The 13,691-nt window shown below is 39.7% G+C and overlaps 1 protein-coding gene across 4 annotated transcripts in view; it reads left to right on the top strand.

Annotated features, from left to right (window-relative positions):
• Positions 1–13,691, top strand: part of ASH1L (ASH1 like histone lysine methyltransferase) — a 111,845-nt gene that overhangs the window by 63,148 nt on the left and 35,006 nt on the right. For all 4 annotated transcript variants that reach the window (XR_004537235.1, XM_033924050.1, XM_033924049.1 and 1 more), the window contains exons 7-8: positions 3,978–4,072; positions 10,634–10,707. Coding sequence is in view for 3 of the 4 variants with exons in the window: in XM_033924050.1 (XP_033779941.1) it covers positions 3,978–4,072; positions 10,634–10,707 (169 nt within the window). In the remaining variant the exon portion in view is untranslated. The remainder of the gene's footprint in view (positions 1–3,977; positions 4,073–10,633; positions 10,708–13,691) is intronic.

Below are 13,691 nucleotides of genomic sequence, written 5' to 3'. Positions count from 1 at the left end.
TGTGTGGGTCTGGCCTCCAATTGACCCCCTTCCCCTTGTGAAATTAGTATCTCTTACCTATAGGCTCTCCTAAAGCAACAGCAGGTCAACTTCACTTCTGACACTGCAGAGGAAAGGCTATAGCAGGTCCAGCTGCAATCAGCCTGTTTACAGCACTGCCTCTTCTGGCTGGCGGCTGCTGTTGCCTTGGAAAAGCCCAAGGGTAAAAGATATTGGCTTCATACAGGGAGGGGAGATCAATTGGAAGCCAGACCCTTGCATGGGAGCAAGGGGTGTTTTCAGGTCAGGAGCAGTACATCGGGGAGATACCACAGGTGGGGTAGTTGGAGATTGAGAGAAAGCAGATCCGCAGAAGGCAGGGAGGACATGGATGGTGGACCGCAATTTGGGTGGGGGAGAGAGAAGGAGACATGGATGGTGAACCCATAAGTAGGGGAAGGGGAGGAAAGAAAATGACCCAGACCAGAAAGGTGAGAAGAGAGTAAGAGATGCGTGCGAGAGAGATGGCGAGATGGGGTGAGGGGACATGAATTCTGGATCTACAAGTGGGGATGGGGGTGGGGGAATAGTAGAGAGAGTGACTCAGAGCAGAAAGGGGTGGTGGGAAGAGAGGAAGAAATGCTTAGCCGTGGAGAGAGAGAGACAGGAATGCCAGACTAGGAGTAGCAGGGAAGGGATTCAGAGTGCAAGTGAGAGAAGTGGTTGGATAGGTGAGGGAGCATGGATGCTAGACCTACAAGGTAGTTGGGGAGATAGTAGAGAGAGGAAGAGTGTATGACCCAGACCTGAAAGGGGGTGGGAAGGGAGGAAGAGATTCTTAGCCAGTGAAGAAAGGAAGGGAGAGAAATGCTACACCATGTGAAGGCATTCAGGGTGCAAGTGAGAGAGAAGTGGGATTTAGAGGGAGACAGGAAGCCGGAGGCTGCAGCTGGAGTGAGAGAGGGAGCAGAGGAGGCTGGAACCTAAGAAAGGAAAAGAAAGACAGGAAGGAATTTCAGGCCTTAAGATAGGGTGATTCTATGCAAAACACAACAAATAAACTTTGCAGAATTTTGAAATATTGTGCACAGAATTTTCAATTTTTTGCACAGAATTCCACCACTCATACACACCTTTATCAAGTTGAGCTAGAGATTTTTAGCAGGGACTGGTGAGGTAAGTGCTCCAACGCTCAGGAATTCTGTGAGTGTCAGAGCACTTACCTCACTGGCCTGCGCTAAAAACCTCTAGCACAGCTTGATAAAAGATGGAGAATAATACATATAATTTGTGTCATTAAAAATAATTCAATTACAGTTTATATCTAAAATATAGTTCCATCATAACAAAGAAGGGTGTCCTGTTAAATAACTTGGGTGGTTCACTGCATTTTACATAAGATTTAAAAAATGGAACATCCTTTCTATAAATTTATAATACCCAAAATGCCAAAAATGAAAAATAGTAAAATTGTATGTCCTGAATCCATTTCTGATAAGTTATTAGCCCCCTCTTTTACAAAGCCGTGTTAGGCTTTTTTATCACCGGCCATGGCAGTATTAACTCCGATGTTCATGGGAATTCTATGAGCTTTGGAGCTAATAATGCCACAGCCGGCAATAAAAAAGCTTAACACGGCTTCGTAAAAGGAATACTAAACTTTATATATATGTAAGGAGACAAAAGGATTTAAACTAAGACTATGAGGAGACCTTCCAAGAAAATAAGGTTTCAAGATAAAAGTATTTGCCATAAGAGCTAGCTTTCACCACAGTGCCATTCTGAAGAGACTCATAAGTGAGAGAAACAAGATTCTCATTGTGTATGCAAGTTCTTTCCTCCCAGGCTTCCTTCATTGTACAGATCCTCCTTGTGTGTGGCCATGCTGCTGCTGACAGGACTAGCATGTTTTCTTTGATTGAGAGGCTGACCTTTGAACTGGTTCACTTGGTGTTTATAAACTTGAATGTGATCTCCCTTCATTTTTTTAAGCTTTTCTTAATGGGAATGTATCCTCACCGTTAACACACTCAGCCCTTTTAAACATCAATATTTTGGTATGTTATGGTGAGGGGGGGGGAAATGTGTTTTTCATGCTATCTCATAGATAATTAAACTTGTCAAAATAGTCCGGTGAACAGCAGCTTAGGCCATAGCATCAGTGTGAAAACAAAAGTGCCTCTTGGCCAGACGAGAACACCACCTGCGCACCTGTCTGCTTCACCTTCTCTCCCAGAGCCACAAAGTCGTTTTTGGTATGTTCGAAAGGGTACATTAGCAATAAATTTACTTTACCTTTTCAAGCCATTTTTAATCTTTACAATACCATTCCATGTAATTCAAAAATAAGTTCTTAATAGATCACAAAATAATATATAGTTAAATAAGAAGTTAAATGGCAGACATAACAAATAATCAGTAAAACAACTTAAAGTAAAGGCCATGAAAGCCAGCATGATGATGAAACTGAAAAGGAACAGATGACTAATAGGACATGATATTCAGGGCTAAAGATTTGAGTTAACAGGAATGTTTTTAGTATTTTTTTTAAATATCAAATAAATGGATTCTATCCATAAAGAACTGTTGAAGCATTCCAAATTATTGGAGGCAATATCAAAAACAGCATTTCTAACTAACTGTAACTTATTGGAGTAGTACATTTATTAGGAATGCTTTTCATTAGCATGTCAAATTGATTTTATGAGTGTTAAAAGTTGATTAACCTATGTTAAAAATTTGTATTATAATATGTAAAACGAACCATAAAAGTCCCCAGTTAGACTGAATAAGTTAGATAATTCTAGATCTAGGAACATTAGATCATTTGCTGTTTTATTGCCCTAAGATACTGATTTTTTGGGAAATCAATTTGGGGACATATTAATAATATTTTAGAATTTGAGATTCCTTTAATTTATGAAGTAGTAATTTGTGGTAAAATTTTGCATATCAAAGATCCCCTAGACAAATATAAAAGACGTCTTTTTTAATTATGACAAGTACAGCTATACAATTGATTACAAGGAACTAGAAAAACTGGGATCGTCTCAACTTTACATTCTGGTGGGCAAGTCTATGTCTAATCTATAAATATGAAAAAATGAGAGCTGATTTCATAGGGAATATTTCAAACTTTAAATTAATTTGGGGTCCATTGACATCTTTTGTAGAATTATTATAGTTATGTTTTTTGTTAGATAAAATGCACATCCAGGGGGGTAGGATTATAAGTGTTTTAATTGATTATTTTTAAGGATGGTAATTGGGGGGAAGGGTGGTGTTTTTGAGGATTGATAAATAAGTCTGAATGGTTATATATGTGTAATTTCTGTTTTAAAAATGTATTTCGGAAACTAAGATAAAAATTTTATAGATATCTTAATGATAGTGAATAAGGTGGGTGGTGGGGAGGGTATTGATCTGTATTAATCCTGTAATATATTAAGTGATGTCTAAAGTGTACAATGTTTTAATTATCTCTATTTTCACTTGTTGAAAGTGTTTTTAAAAATGAATAAAGATTATTAAAAAAAAAGTCCCATAAATCCCAAGCATTTATAGTATACAGTATACCTTTTGAAATGTAGTGAAACCTTGAAAGTCATATAAATAGAACAAGAATTCTTCAGTTTAACAAGACTTTTTAAGGATAGTGCTCTGCATTACACTAAATCATCCCTGATCCTGCCATATGCTCCTCTATCATAAGTCAGGACAAGTCATGGCTAATTATGAAAGTGTCACCCAGTGGCGTACCTGACTTGGTTGCCATCAGGGAAGGAGCACCCCTCCTCCAGACAATGAAGGAGGACATAGTGCTATCGGCTCTGCCAGTCCCCTGCTATGAGAACAGGAAGTTGGCTGCACCCAGAGTGGACTGCACCAACCGTCCCACCCTTGGCGTGCCACTGGTATCGCCTAACAGGTAAAATGTTAGTAGCATGAGTTGTAGTAATTTTATGCACAGGCATTCTCTCTGTTCCTCTTCCCCTCAGCCCAAAGAGCCGTCTCATCCAACTGAAGAAAGAAAAGCTGGAGTACACTCCAGGAGAGCATGAATATGGACTCTTCCCAGCCCCCATTCACGTTGGTGAGTATTGAAACACTTTGTTCTATTCCTGGCAACTAATGGTCTTAAACTCTGATTTGTAGGCTAGGAGAACTGCTTTTCAGTGAGGCTACTGGTTTATAATGATTCAGCTCTATGTGCAGTGTGTTTTGTTTTTTTTCTAGCAAAAATGCCAGGCCATCCTTCCAGGATGAGGTGATCACCGAGAGATCCAGGCCCTTGCAGCCAGCCATAGAATCTATGAAAAGGCATAATTGGTGTTTAGAGCCTGGCCTCTTTCATTAGTAACTGGGGACCATAGGTCAGTTTGAACAGGCAGTGGAAAAGATGTTCGTACTCAGAATGCAATTTATTACTCTTCCCCTTGGTTCTTACTGTCTCTTCCCTTTTTCTCCACTCCTTTATAACTGTTACCTCCATATTGGTTGTAGTCCTATGACTACATGTGATGCCCATCTTGTGCTGGTGCTATTTTAGTATGCCGCACAACTCCTACTGTTCCTCATGAAAAGGCATGGGCCAACGATTCCGTAGCAGGAGACAAAAATAAACTTCTGTTTTAAGTACTGGGGTAGCTGGAGAATGGTGTAACTATAGAACAGGGAATAAGGTTACAAGGCTTAATTCTCTGGCAGATCATTTCACTGGTGTCTACTTAATGAGAACTGGAGAAAGTTCCCTGCTCTCCTGGCTTGCTTCCAATGCACTTAAAAGAGCCCTTTGTTTTACTTAGTGAGGTCATTGAAGTGAAAGCAAATTCCCAGCAGATTTATCTATTTCATGGAACCTGCTAAGGAAAAATAAAGCTTTGAAAATAAGGACAAATTAGGAGCTAGTTGTAAAGAAAACACTGTAATTTGTATTCAGCTCTCTAAATCTGACTCTGCTCAAACATCCTACACACAGGATATTTCATATCATGTGCCCAAGTATTTACCATCAGTACAACCATACGTTTGTTGCACTTATTCAGTGAGAATAGACACACCATAATTAGCTTATCGTATTTTTAGGAATATTTTCTGGTCTTTTGTCAAATGTTTATGCATACTGTACCATCTGGTAATAAAAATGACTATAAAGTGAAGTATGGCTTAACTCTGCAGAGAGCATGGCATGCCTCCCTCTTGCAAGCTTTTTCTGACATTTGTGTAGAGTCCAAATCCCAGAAAAATTTTGAAATGTTTCAGATCCCATTGATAAAGTGTTTTGGCTGTCTTTTATATTACAAACCTGGCACATAGTACTGTCTGTGGCTAATCTTTCTCGACACGTAGAGCACACATTTTGCTTCAGGTTCCACCCTCCCCCAATTAACATTCTATAATGCACAGACGTGGTAAAATTGCTTTCCACTTTTGTACTGGTTAACAGACCATATAAGAGTACTTCCCTTACTTGGAAAACAGTTTTTCTCACAGCTTTAACTTCAACCAGAGGAGTTTGTGAACAGCAAACACTAGTCACGTATTATCCTTATCTCCAATTTTTTCCTAATGGAGTACAATTGCAAACTCATCCCAAAATTTCTTTCTAAGGTTGTCATGGACTTTCATCTGAACCAAACTATAACATAGTAACATAGTAAATGACAGCCGATAAAGACCTGAACGGTCCATCAAGTCTGCCCATAAGTTATGCTCATTAAAAAATGCATGATTAGATGAACTTGTCTCTTCTTTGATATTTCTGGGCCGTAGACTGTAAAGTCTGGTATTGTCCTAGGTTCCAGATGCTGAAGTTGCTATCTCATCAAGCCATTGTGACATCACTGCTGAGGTTGGCTCTTAGCCATTGGTGGAATGAGGCATTATGACATCACAATCTCAGCTCTGGAATGTTGCTGCTCTTTGGGACCTGGGTTGGCCTCTGTTGGAAAGAGAATACTGGGCTTGATGGACCTTTGGTCTGTCTCAGTATGGCAACTCTTATGTGAGCCAAGTATAGGATATTAAGCCATTGTGACATCACTGACAAGGTTGGCTCTTAGGCATTGGTGGAATGAGGCATTATGACATCACAATCTCAGCTCTGGATTGTTGCTACTCTCTAGGTTTCTGCAAATGACAGTAGATAAAGACCTGAACGGTCCATCCCGTCTGCCCATAAGTTATACCCATTAAAAATACATGATTCGATTAACTTGTCTCTTCTTTGATATTTCTGGGTCATGGACTGTAAAGTCCACTTGGTATTGTCTTAGGTTCCAAATGCTGAAGTTGCCGTCCAAGCTCACTCCAGCCTATCCAACCATCCCATTGTTTCCTGACAACTACTGTAAAGTCTGGCCAGTAACATCCTCGTGCTCCATATTAGTGGAGTTCACATCCTACACCGAATCACTATATATGGAACACAGACCGTGCAGGTCTGTCCAATACTGGTCTTAGTTCTTTACTTTACATCCTTCATTTTCTAATTGGAGATCCTCTATTTTTATTCCACGCTTTTTTGAATTCCATCATCGTTTTCCTCCCCACCACTTCCCTCGGGAGGGCATTCCAGGCATCTACCTCCCTCTCCATGAAGAAGAATTTCCTAACATTGCTCCTAAGTCTTCCTCCCTGTAACCTCAAATTATGCCCTTTAGTTTTACCATTTTTTCTTCTTATCAGCCTCTCTCCCAGCACATACAGTTCCCTCAGATTCTACCCCCCCCCCCCCAAATGCATCACTTTGCACTTCTTCGCATTGAATTTTAGTTGCCAGATTCTAGACCATTCTTCTAACTTTTGCAGATCCTTTTCATGTTTTACACTCCCCCCCCGGGGTGTCCACTCTGTTACAAATCTTAGTATCATCCGCAAAAAGGTTAACCTTACCTTCTAACCCTTCAGCAATGTCACTCACAAACATATTGAACAGAATCAGCCCTGCACCGAGCCTTGAGGCACTCCACTATTCACTTGACCCTCCTCTGAGTGAATTCCATTTACCACTACCCTCTGGCGTCTGTCCATCAACCAGTTTCAATCCAGTTCATCATTTTGGACCCTAATTTCAACCCCTGGAGTTTATTTAAGAGCCTCCTATGAGGAACTATAACTTTGCCATCATTTTTTCCTCCTCCGCATTCCTCTCCAGCACAGCAAAATCTCCATATATTAGACTGCAGAAGAGTATTACTTTTTTACCTCAAGGCTGCTATCTTACACCAGACAAACCAGCTCTTCATTTCCTATAATCCAGCTACCCAAGGAAAACCAACATCAAAAAAGCTCTTTCCTCTTGGATAGCATATTGAATCAAATTTTGCTACACAAGAGCACAAATTCAATTGCCTGGTACAATTGGATCTCATAAAGTACGAGCTACAGCTTCTTCAATAGCAAATAGGAGGAATGCAGCCACATTTGCCGCCCTCCATCCCCTCATCTCATTCCTATTCATTTCTTGAGACAAAACTGACCAGCTGAGGAGAGGGACTGTAGGTATAGGGACTCCTGCACATGTCCAGTAAACTCAAAAGCTTACCTAGCTAGGAGAGAGCACCGGCACTCAGGCTCAGTCAGAGGACTTCACTAGCAAGTGTTACTGCATTCTCCTGCTGTCTACAGAGAACAACTGTTGCAGGTAAACAACTTTGCTTTCTCTCCCTCCCCCTATATAGTACAGCATTCCCATCCCATTGATTACATGGCAAGAGGAGGAGATGAACAGATGCCCTATAGGCTATCCTCCTCTGCCACCAGCTTTTGACATGAAGCACACAGTCATACAGAGTATGACTTGGTAGGTCATCAGTCAGACCTAGGATTGGTTAGGTGGAGTGGATGGAAAGAGGGTATACGAGTACATGAGAGCTGCCAGGTCTGCCACTTCTGTCTTCTTTGCACAAAATTCTATGTGACAAGTGTAGAATTATGCATTAGTGGGAAGTTCAGAGTAGAGAATTGACACGGGGACAAATTTTCCCTGTTGGATCTCTCTACCCCATCCTGTCCCTGCGAGCTCTGTCCCTGCCCCATTCCTGAAATCTCATTCCTCATCTGCACAAGCCTTGAACACTTTAAAATCGTAAGTGTTCGAAGCTTGTGCGGTTAAGGCAGAACTTGCAGGAATGGGACGGGGTGAGGATATTGAGATCCTGCGGGAACAGGGACAAATTTGTCCCTGTGTCATTCTCTAGTTCAGTGTACATTCTGTATCGTACATTTGAGCAGAATTTCCTCAGGAGTATCCCCTGCTCTAGCTCTGTCTTGCACATGGAGGGAAGTCCTGGTCCACGAAACCCATGTCTCTTCCCCCCCCCTTCTAGTATCATAGCATAGGACAATGAACATTTGGGTTAATCCCTTTTTTATAGTGAAAATTATGAAACCATCCAGCATTGTTGGGTTTTAAGAAGCTGCAAGGAAGCTCCCATTTCAGTATTCTGCAGATAGGCACAAAGTCATGGAAAATCTATAGAGTAATCACATCCTCCAATTTTTACTCTGTCTCTCAGGTTGCTGTGCTGATATGTAGAGGAGGGATTGTCAAGATAAAGCTTAGAATCTATTCCGCTCAGGATTTAGCACAGAAACTGTACTAGCTTCATTGATTGATCGTGTTCATAGGTTAGGGTCTAGTGCATTTGATTCTCCAGCTGGATTTGAATAATGCTTTTGATTTAGTAGACCATGAGATATTATTAAAATTGCCTGGATTCAGTTGGAATTTCGGGAAACGTATGGAATTGGTTCCAAGGTTTTTTGAAACATAGGTCATACCAAGTACTCAGTACTGGTGAATACTCTTCTTTGTGGGTGAACCCATGTGGTGTCCCACAGGGTTCACCACTTTCACCTACCCTATTTAATGTTTATCTAGCATTACTGGGTAATTTATTAAGCAGCCTACAGGTAAAATTCTATATTTCTGCCGATGATATAACAATACTTATTCCTTTAACATCTTTTACGACTGAAGTAAAAAAAATCAGATATCGTTTATCCAGGCACAAATAGAACAATGGACTACTAAATTCAAATTGAAGCTCAATCCAGAAAACAAAGTTTTTCCTTGTCAGTCCCAATGATAAATTCACTGAAAAGACACTTCATTTAAACAGTCAAAATTATTCTATAGCTACTATGATAAGAATATTAGGTGTTACACTACATTAATGTTTATACCGACCTTTTGGTTAAAAAATGTTTTTCAATTCTATGGAAGCTACGTACCATCAAAAAAATACTTTGACTTAACGTCTTTTAGGATACTGGTTCAGTCATCATTCTTGCCTACATTGGACTACTTTAATATTGTTTACCTAGGTTCTTACAAAAAGACCCTTAATAGACTAAGAATAATACAGAATAAAGCAGTTCGCTTGATTTTTGGCCTTAAAAAACTTGATCACGTAAGCCCTTATTATCTAAAGCTCCATTGGTTTCCATTTGAGGCTAGAATTCTGTTCAAATTTGGTTGTATCTGTTTTATAGTTTTATTTGGATTGTCTCCAACCCACCTCTCTTCCCACTTTGAATTCTATAATTCTAACAAGAATACACGAAGATCATGCTGGTTTTCGTTTCCTTCAGCAAAAGCATACTGTAATAAGAGATTTGGGGGGAAAACCCTGGCATTTCAGGCTGGTACAATGAATTCTTATTGGAATGCTCTTATCCCTCAAACTCAATCCTATTACTTGTTTCGAAAACTTTTTAAAACTTATTTGTTAAAAAATTTCTGACTTAACTGTATTTTTTAATTTTGTCCCTTGGTTTGTAAAAAGGTGATATCAGTTACCGCATTTAATATTTGGTATAATAAACATAGCCTGCATCTTGTACATATTGTCTGCAGTTTTTTTCTTGTTTTTCTGCTTGCTGTATTTGCACTGCAGACTTTGTTGGATTTTTGTTGTTGTTGCGTATGATATATCTGACAATGATTCTTATTTATTGTACTCTTACTTTTCTACATATTTGGAACAGCCTTTGAGATAAATTAATTTTGATTCTGATTTTGAATTAATTGTAATTTGCATTTTTCTGAGAAACCATTTGACGATTACTGTAATTCGCTTTATGTCCAGCTTTTTCTTATTGTAAACTGCTTCGAACTGAAGGTTTGGTGGTATATAAAAATAAATTATTATTATTATTCTATAGATGCAGTTTTCACTTAGTTTTGCATTGACTATGTAATAAAGTGAAGAACATAGACATAGAAACAGACGGCAGATAAGGACCACGGCCCATCTAGTCTGCCCACCTCAATGACCCACCCTCTACCTTTCTCTGTGAATAGATCCCACGTGTCTATCCCATTTGACCTTAAAATCAGGCACGCTGCTGGCCTCAATAACCTCTAGTGGAAGACTATTCCAGCGATCAACCACCCTTTCAGTGAAAAAGAACTTCCTGAAAGGGTGGTTGATCGCTGGAATAGTCTTCCACTAGAGAATGCTGTAGTTTTATCTGTACTAGGCCATGTAAAAAAATGTACATTTGCAGAGCACCAGAAAGCTAATTTTTCTTTATGCTAGTACTCCTGGAGAGCAGACTTGTAAGTTCCCTGGCATCACTCTCCTGGATACACTAAACAGCATGAAACAAATATATATATGATGTATTCAATCATTTTTTATTGCAGGAAAGTATCTGCGACAGAAAAGAATTGACTTCCAGCTGCCCTATGATATACTTTGGCAATGGAAACACAACCAGGTATTTAGCTAAACTGGGCATACCATTTGTACCAGAATTATTTGACTTCTAAATCAAGACCATGGCAGAAAGAATTATTATTTTCTTCTTCATAGTACTGCATTTGTTTACAATTTATCATGTTCTGAGAACATTAGGTTTGAAATTAAAAAATAAAAGTGAGAAAAGTAAACTTGTCTTCTCTGTTCGACTCCTCTCTTTTCAAAATGGTCTGGGAGCTTCCTGGACCTGTCATGGTCTAGACTGCTCTGGTGACTCTTATTTTGGTAGAGTTGTTACTTTGTGCGAGGAACCTTTTTTTAGCCCAGGCCTCCTGAGAATTCAGATGTACTGCCAGCAGCATGGAGAGATTTCAAACTGTATTTTTCTTGGTAGCCTTCCAACGGAGTGGAATTTATTTTTTTGCTTGCAGGCTGAAAATTTCATACAATGAGAATTTATTTATTTATTGGCTTCATGTTTGGATTAAAGATCTTGTAAACCTAAGCCAATTTTTTCCCTACTTGGAAAGATTTTTTTTTTTTTTTTCACTTGTGATTAAGGAGCTAGGATGTAAATCTTTTCCACTCTTTCTTCTCAAAGCGATGCAATTTGGAAAGCTACTCATCCTGAGATGTATTTTTTTTTTTTTTTTTCTTTGACCAATGACTTGACTCCAGATAGTCTTGGATTGGCACACAAGTTACAACTGAGACTTTAGTGAATGTTTCTGCATGAAAAATTATACGTTTGTTGAACAAATATACACAGAGACCATTTTGAGAGCCATTCCTTTTTCGTATACTGATCCCATGAGGTTTTTATTTTTTAATGAAAATGTATTCCAGTGTGCTGTAATGACATGAATGAATAGAAAGTATGTTTCATTGTATAAACCACAGACCCAGTGCATCTCCCCTTAAATATCCATTAAATTAAGGCAAAAAAAAAAAAATCTGCTCATTTCAGCTTAGTGACTTTTCACCTCTTCAGAGAGGTTTCATGGGTCTTAGACACTAGCCCAGACATGGGCAACTCCGGTCCTCGAGGGCCGGAATCCAATCGGGTTTTCAGGATTTCCCCAGTGCATGCAAATAGATCTCATGCATATTCATTGGGGAAATCCTGAAAACCCGATTGAATTCCGGCCCTCAAGGACCGGAGTTGCCCATATCTGCACTAGCCCATATTATAAAAACATTATATGTTCAAGAGAGACCTGGGTTACATTAATACAGCTGCATTTAGCTGCTCTAAACTGTGCCTCTGTATAATAATCTGCTGTAAACTTGCAGCCACTGATATCACTATTGAATGCTGACAGAACCTAGGCCTGCTTCTTAGATCTATTAAAACTGTGATTGATTTTCTATGGAGAGATGACTTTTGAAGGATTATACTGCTATGTCCACTTAAGCCCTTGAGAATGTCATATTTTTCCATGGACAAGCAGGATGCATCAGGCTTACATTGTTGCTGAAATCTCAGACTTTTTTCTCCTAGAGCCCAGAAAAACCTAGAAGTTTTTATTGGGCATGCATGGGTTCTCCCACAACTGTGCTTCTATGACAGTTTCCTCCAGTCTGCTCAGCCAGTAACAGGGCTTTCATTCAGTCAATTGAAACTGAATCTGCAGCTAAAATTCACCACTTGGTTTCAACTAAAACTGGTGCCCTCCCTCAGCAGAGAACAGATCCCATGGGCCACTCATCACCCCTCCCTAGATACTTGCTCAGCCCTCTCCTAGCTACTTTAAGAAGCCCTGGAAGTCTAATGGCCTCTTGGGGCAAGAGCGATCCCACTTGTAAGGCCTATGAAGGGCCTGTGGGTGGTGGGAGGGTGGGGCTTATGATGGGGGAGGAGTTACGGATTTGGCCAAAATACTGTTGCATGGCCAAACCCAAATTTTGTACCAGTTTCAGCACTGATATTGAAACTGAAATTTGGTTCTGACGGTTAAGAACTTTGATGCAAGCACTTCAGGTGGTTCAAAATGTTACTGTTCTATAATACAGGGTGGGTAGCGTGCTTCACAATTAGTTTATATTGCTCCCATATTATAAGATCTACATTGACTTCCTGTTCAGTTTAAAGTATTTTTTCTAGTGTTTAAGCTTCTTAATAATGATGTGCCATTGAGTATTGTGTCAAGTTTGAAAATTTATCATTCAGTGTATTTATTGTGATCTCAAGGTAAATATTTATTCGATATCCCTTCTTTCCCTAACATTCTCACCAAACCAATCCAGAACTTGTGGGTGTTTTGTCTGCCATCCAGCAGATGGAGACAGAAAACCAAAATAATCCAATGCTATTCTCCATTCAAGCTGGCATATGTAGTATTTTTCTGTCTCCAGCAAGTGGTGGTGGTTTACTATGTGGATTCTGGGATGAATATGCCTGATACCCTCCAAACCAGTTCCCACTGGTTATGTGATGAACTGCACTGCCTTTCTGCTTGAGGAATTCAGCTAAAAAAGATAATATTTCTATTGGAAATACTTGGACGGGACCCTTTCCTTTTGCTCCCCCTATTCCTGGGACTGGTGTCTTGGGGTTGAGGTAACTCTTCAAAATGTACAGAAAGTATGAGGCATTGCTTACTAAAAGTAATATGAACAGAGCTCCAGGACAAATAATCCATAGGTAAAACTTAGCCCTTTAAGTTGCATCGTTCATGTTAGGGGAAGCCAGTGCAATTTTTCTTTTACTCGGTACATTTCTTTCCGAGTGGCTGCCAAAGTCATTGTGCATTTTGGTGAAATACTCTATTTTAGCAAGAGCTTGGCAGACTGTTACTGTATATGTCAGAAGCTTTTGGAGTTTGTTTTTCAGCATGTTGAAAGAGAATAACTCTTTGTGCCCATTCTAGCTTTCACTGAAAGACAAGATGCTTAGCTGCTTCAGGAGCACAGCTCACTTAAGCAGTAGCTTGATCCTTGAGCTGGGTTGGGAAGACAGCAGACTTCAGTTTTTCTGTCTCAAATTCTCTCACTGGAGCCTTT

This window comes from Geotrypetes seraphini, chromosome 16 (genome assembly GCF_902459505.1).
Source record: "Geotrypetes seraphini chromosome 16, aGeoSer1.1, whole genome shotgun sequence".
NCBI classification, from domain to species: Eukaryota; Metazoa; Chordata; class Amphibia; order Gymnophiona; family Dermophiidae; genus Geotrypetes; species Geotrypetes seraphini.
The sequence above is the reverse complement of the archived record's forward strand: the minus strand, read 5'-3'. Positions and strand labels throughout refer to the sequence as shown.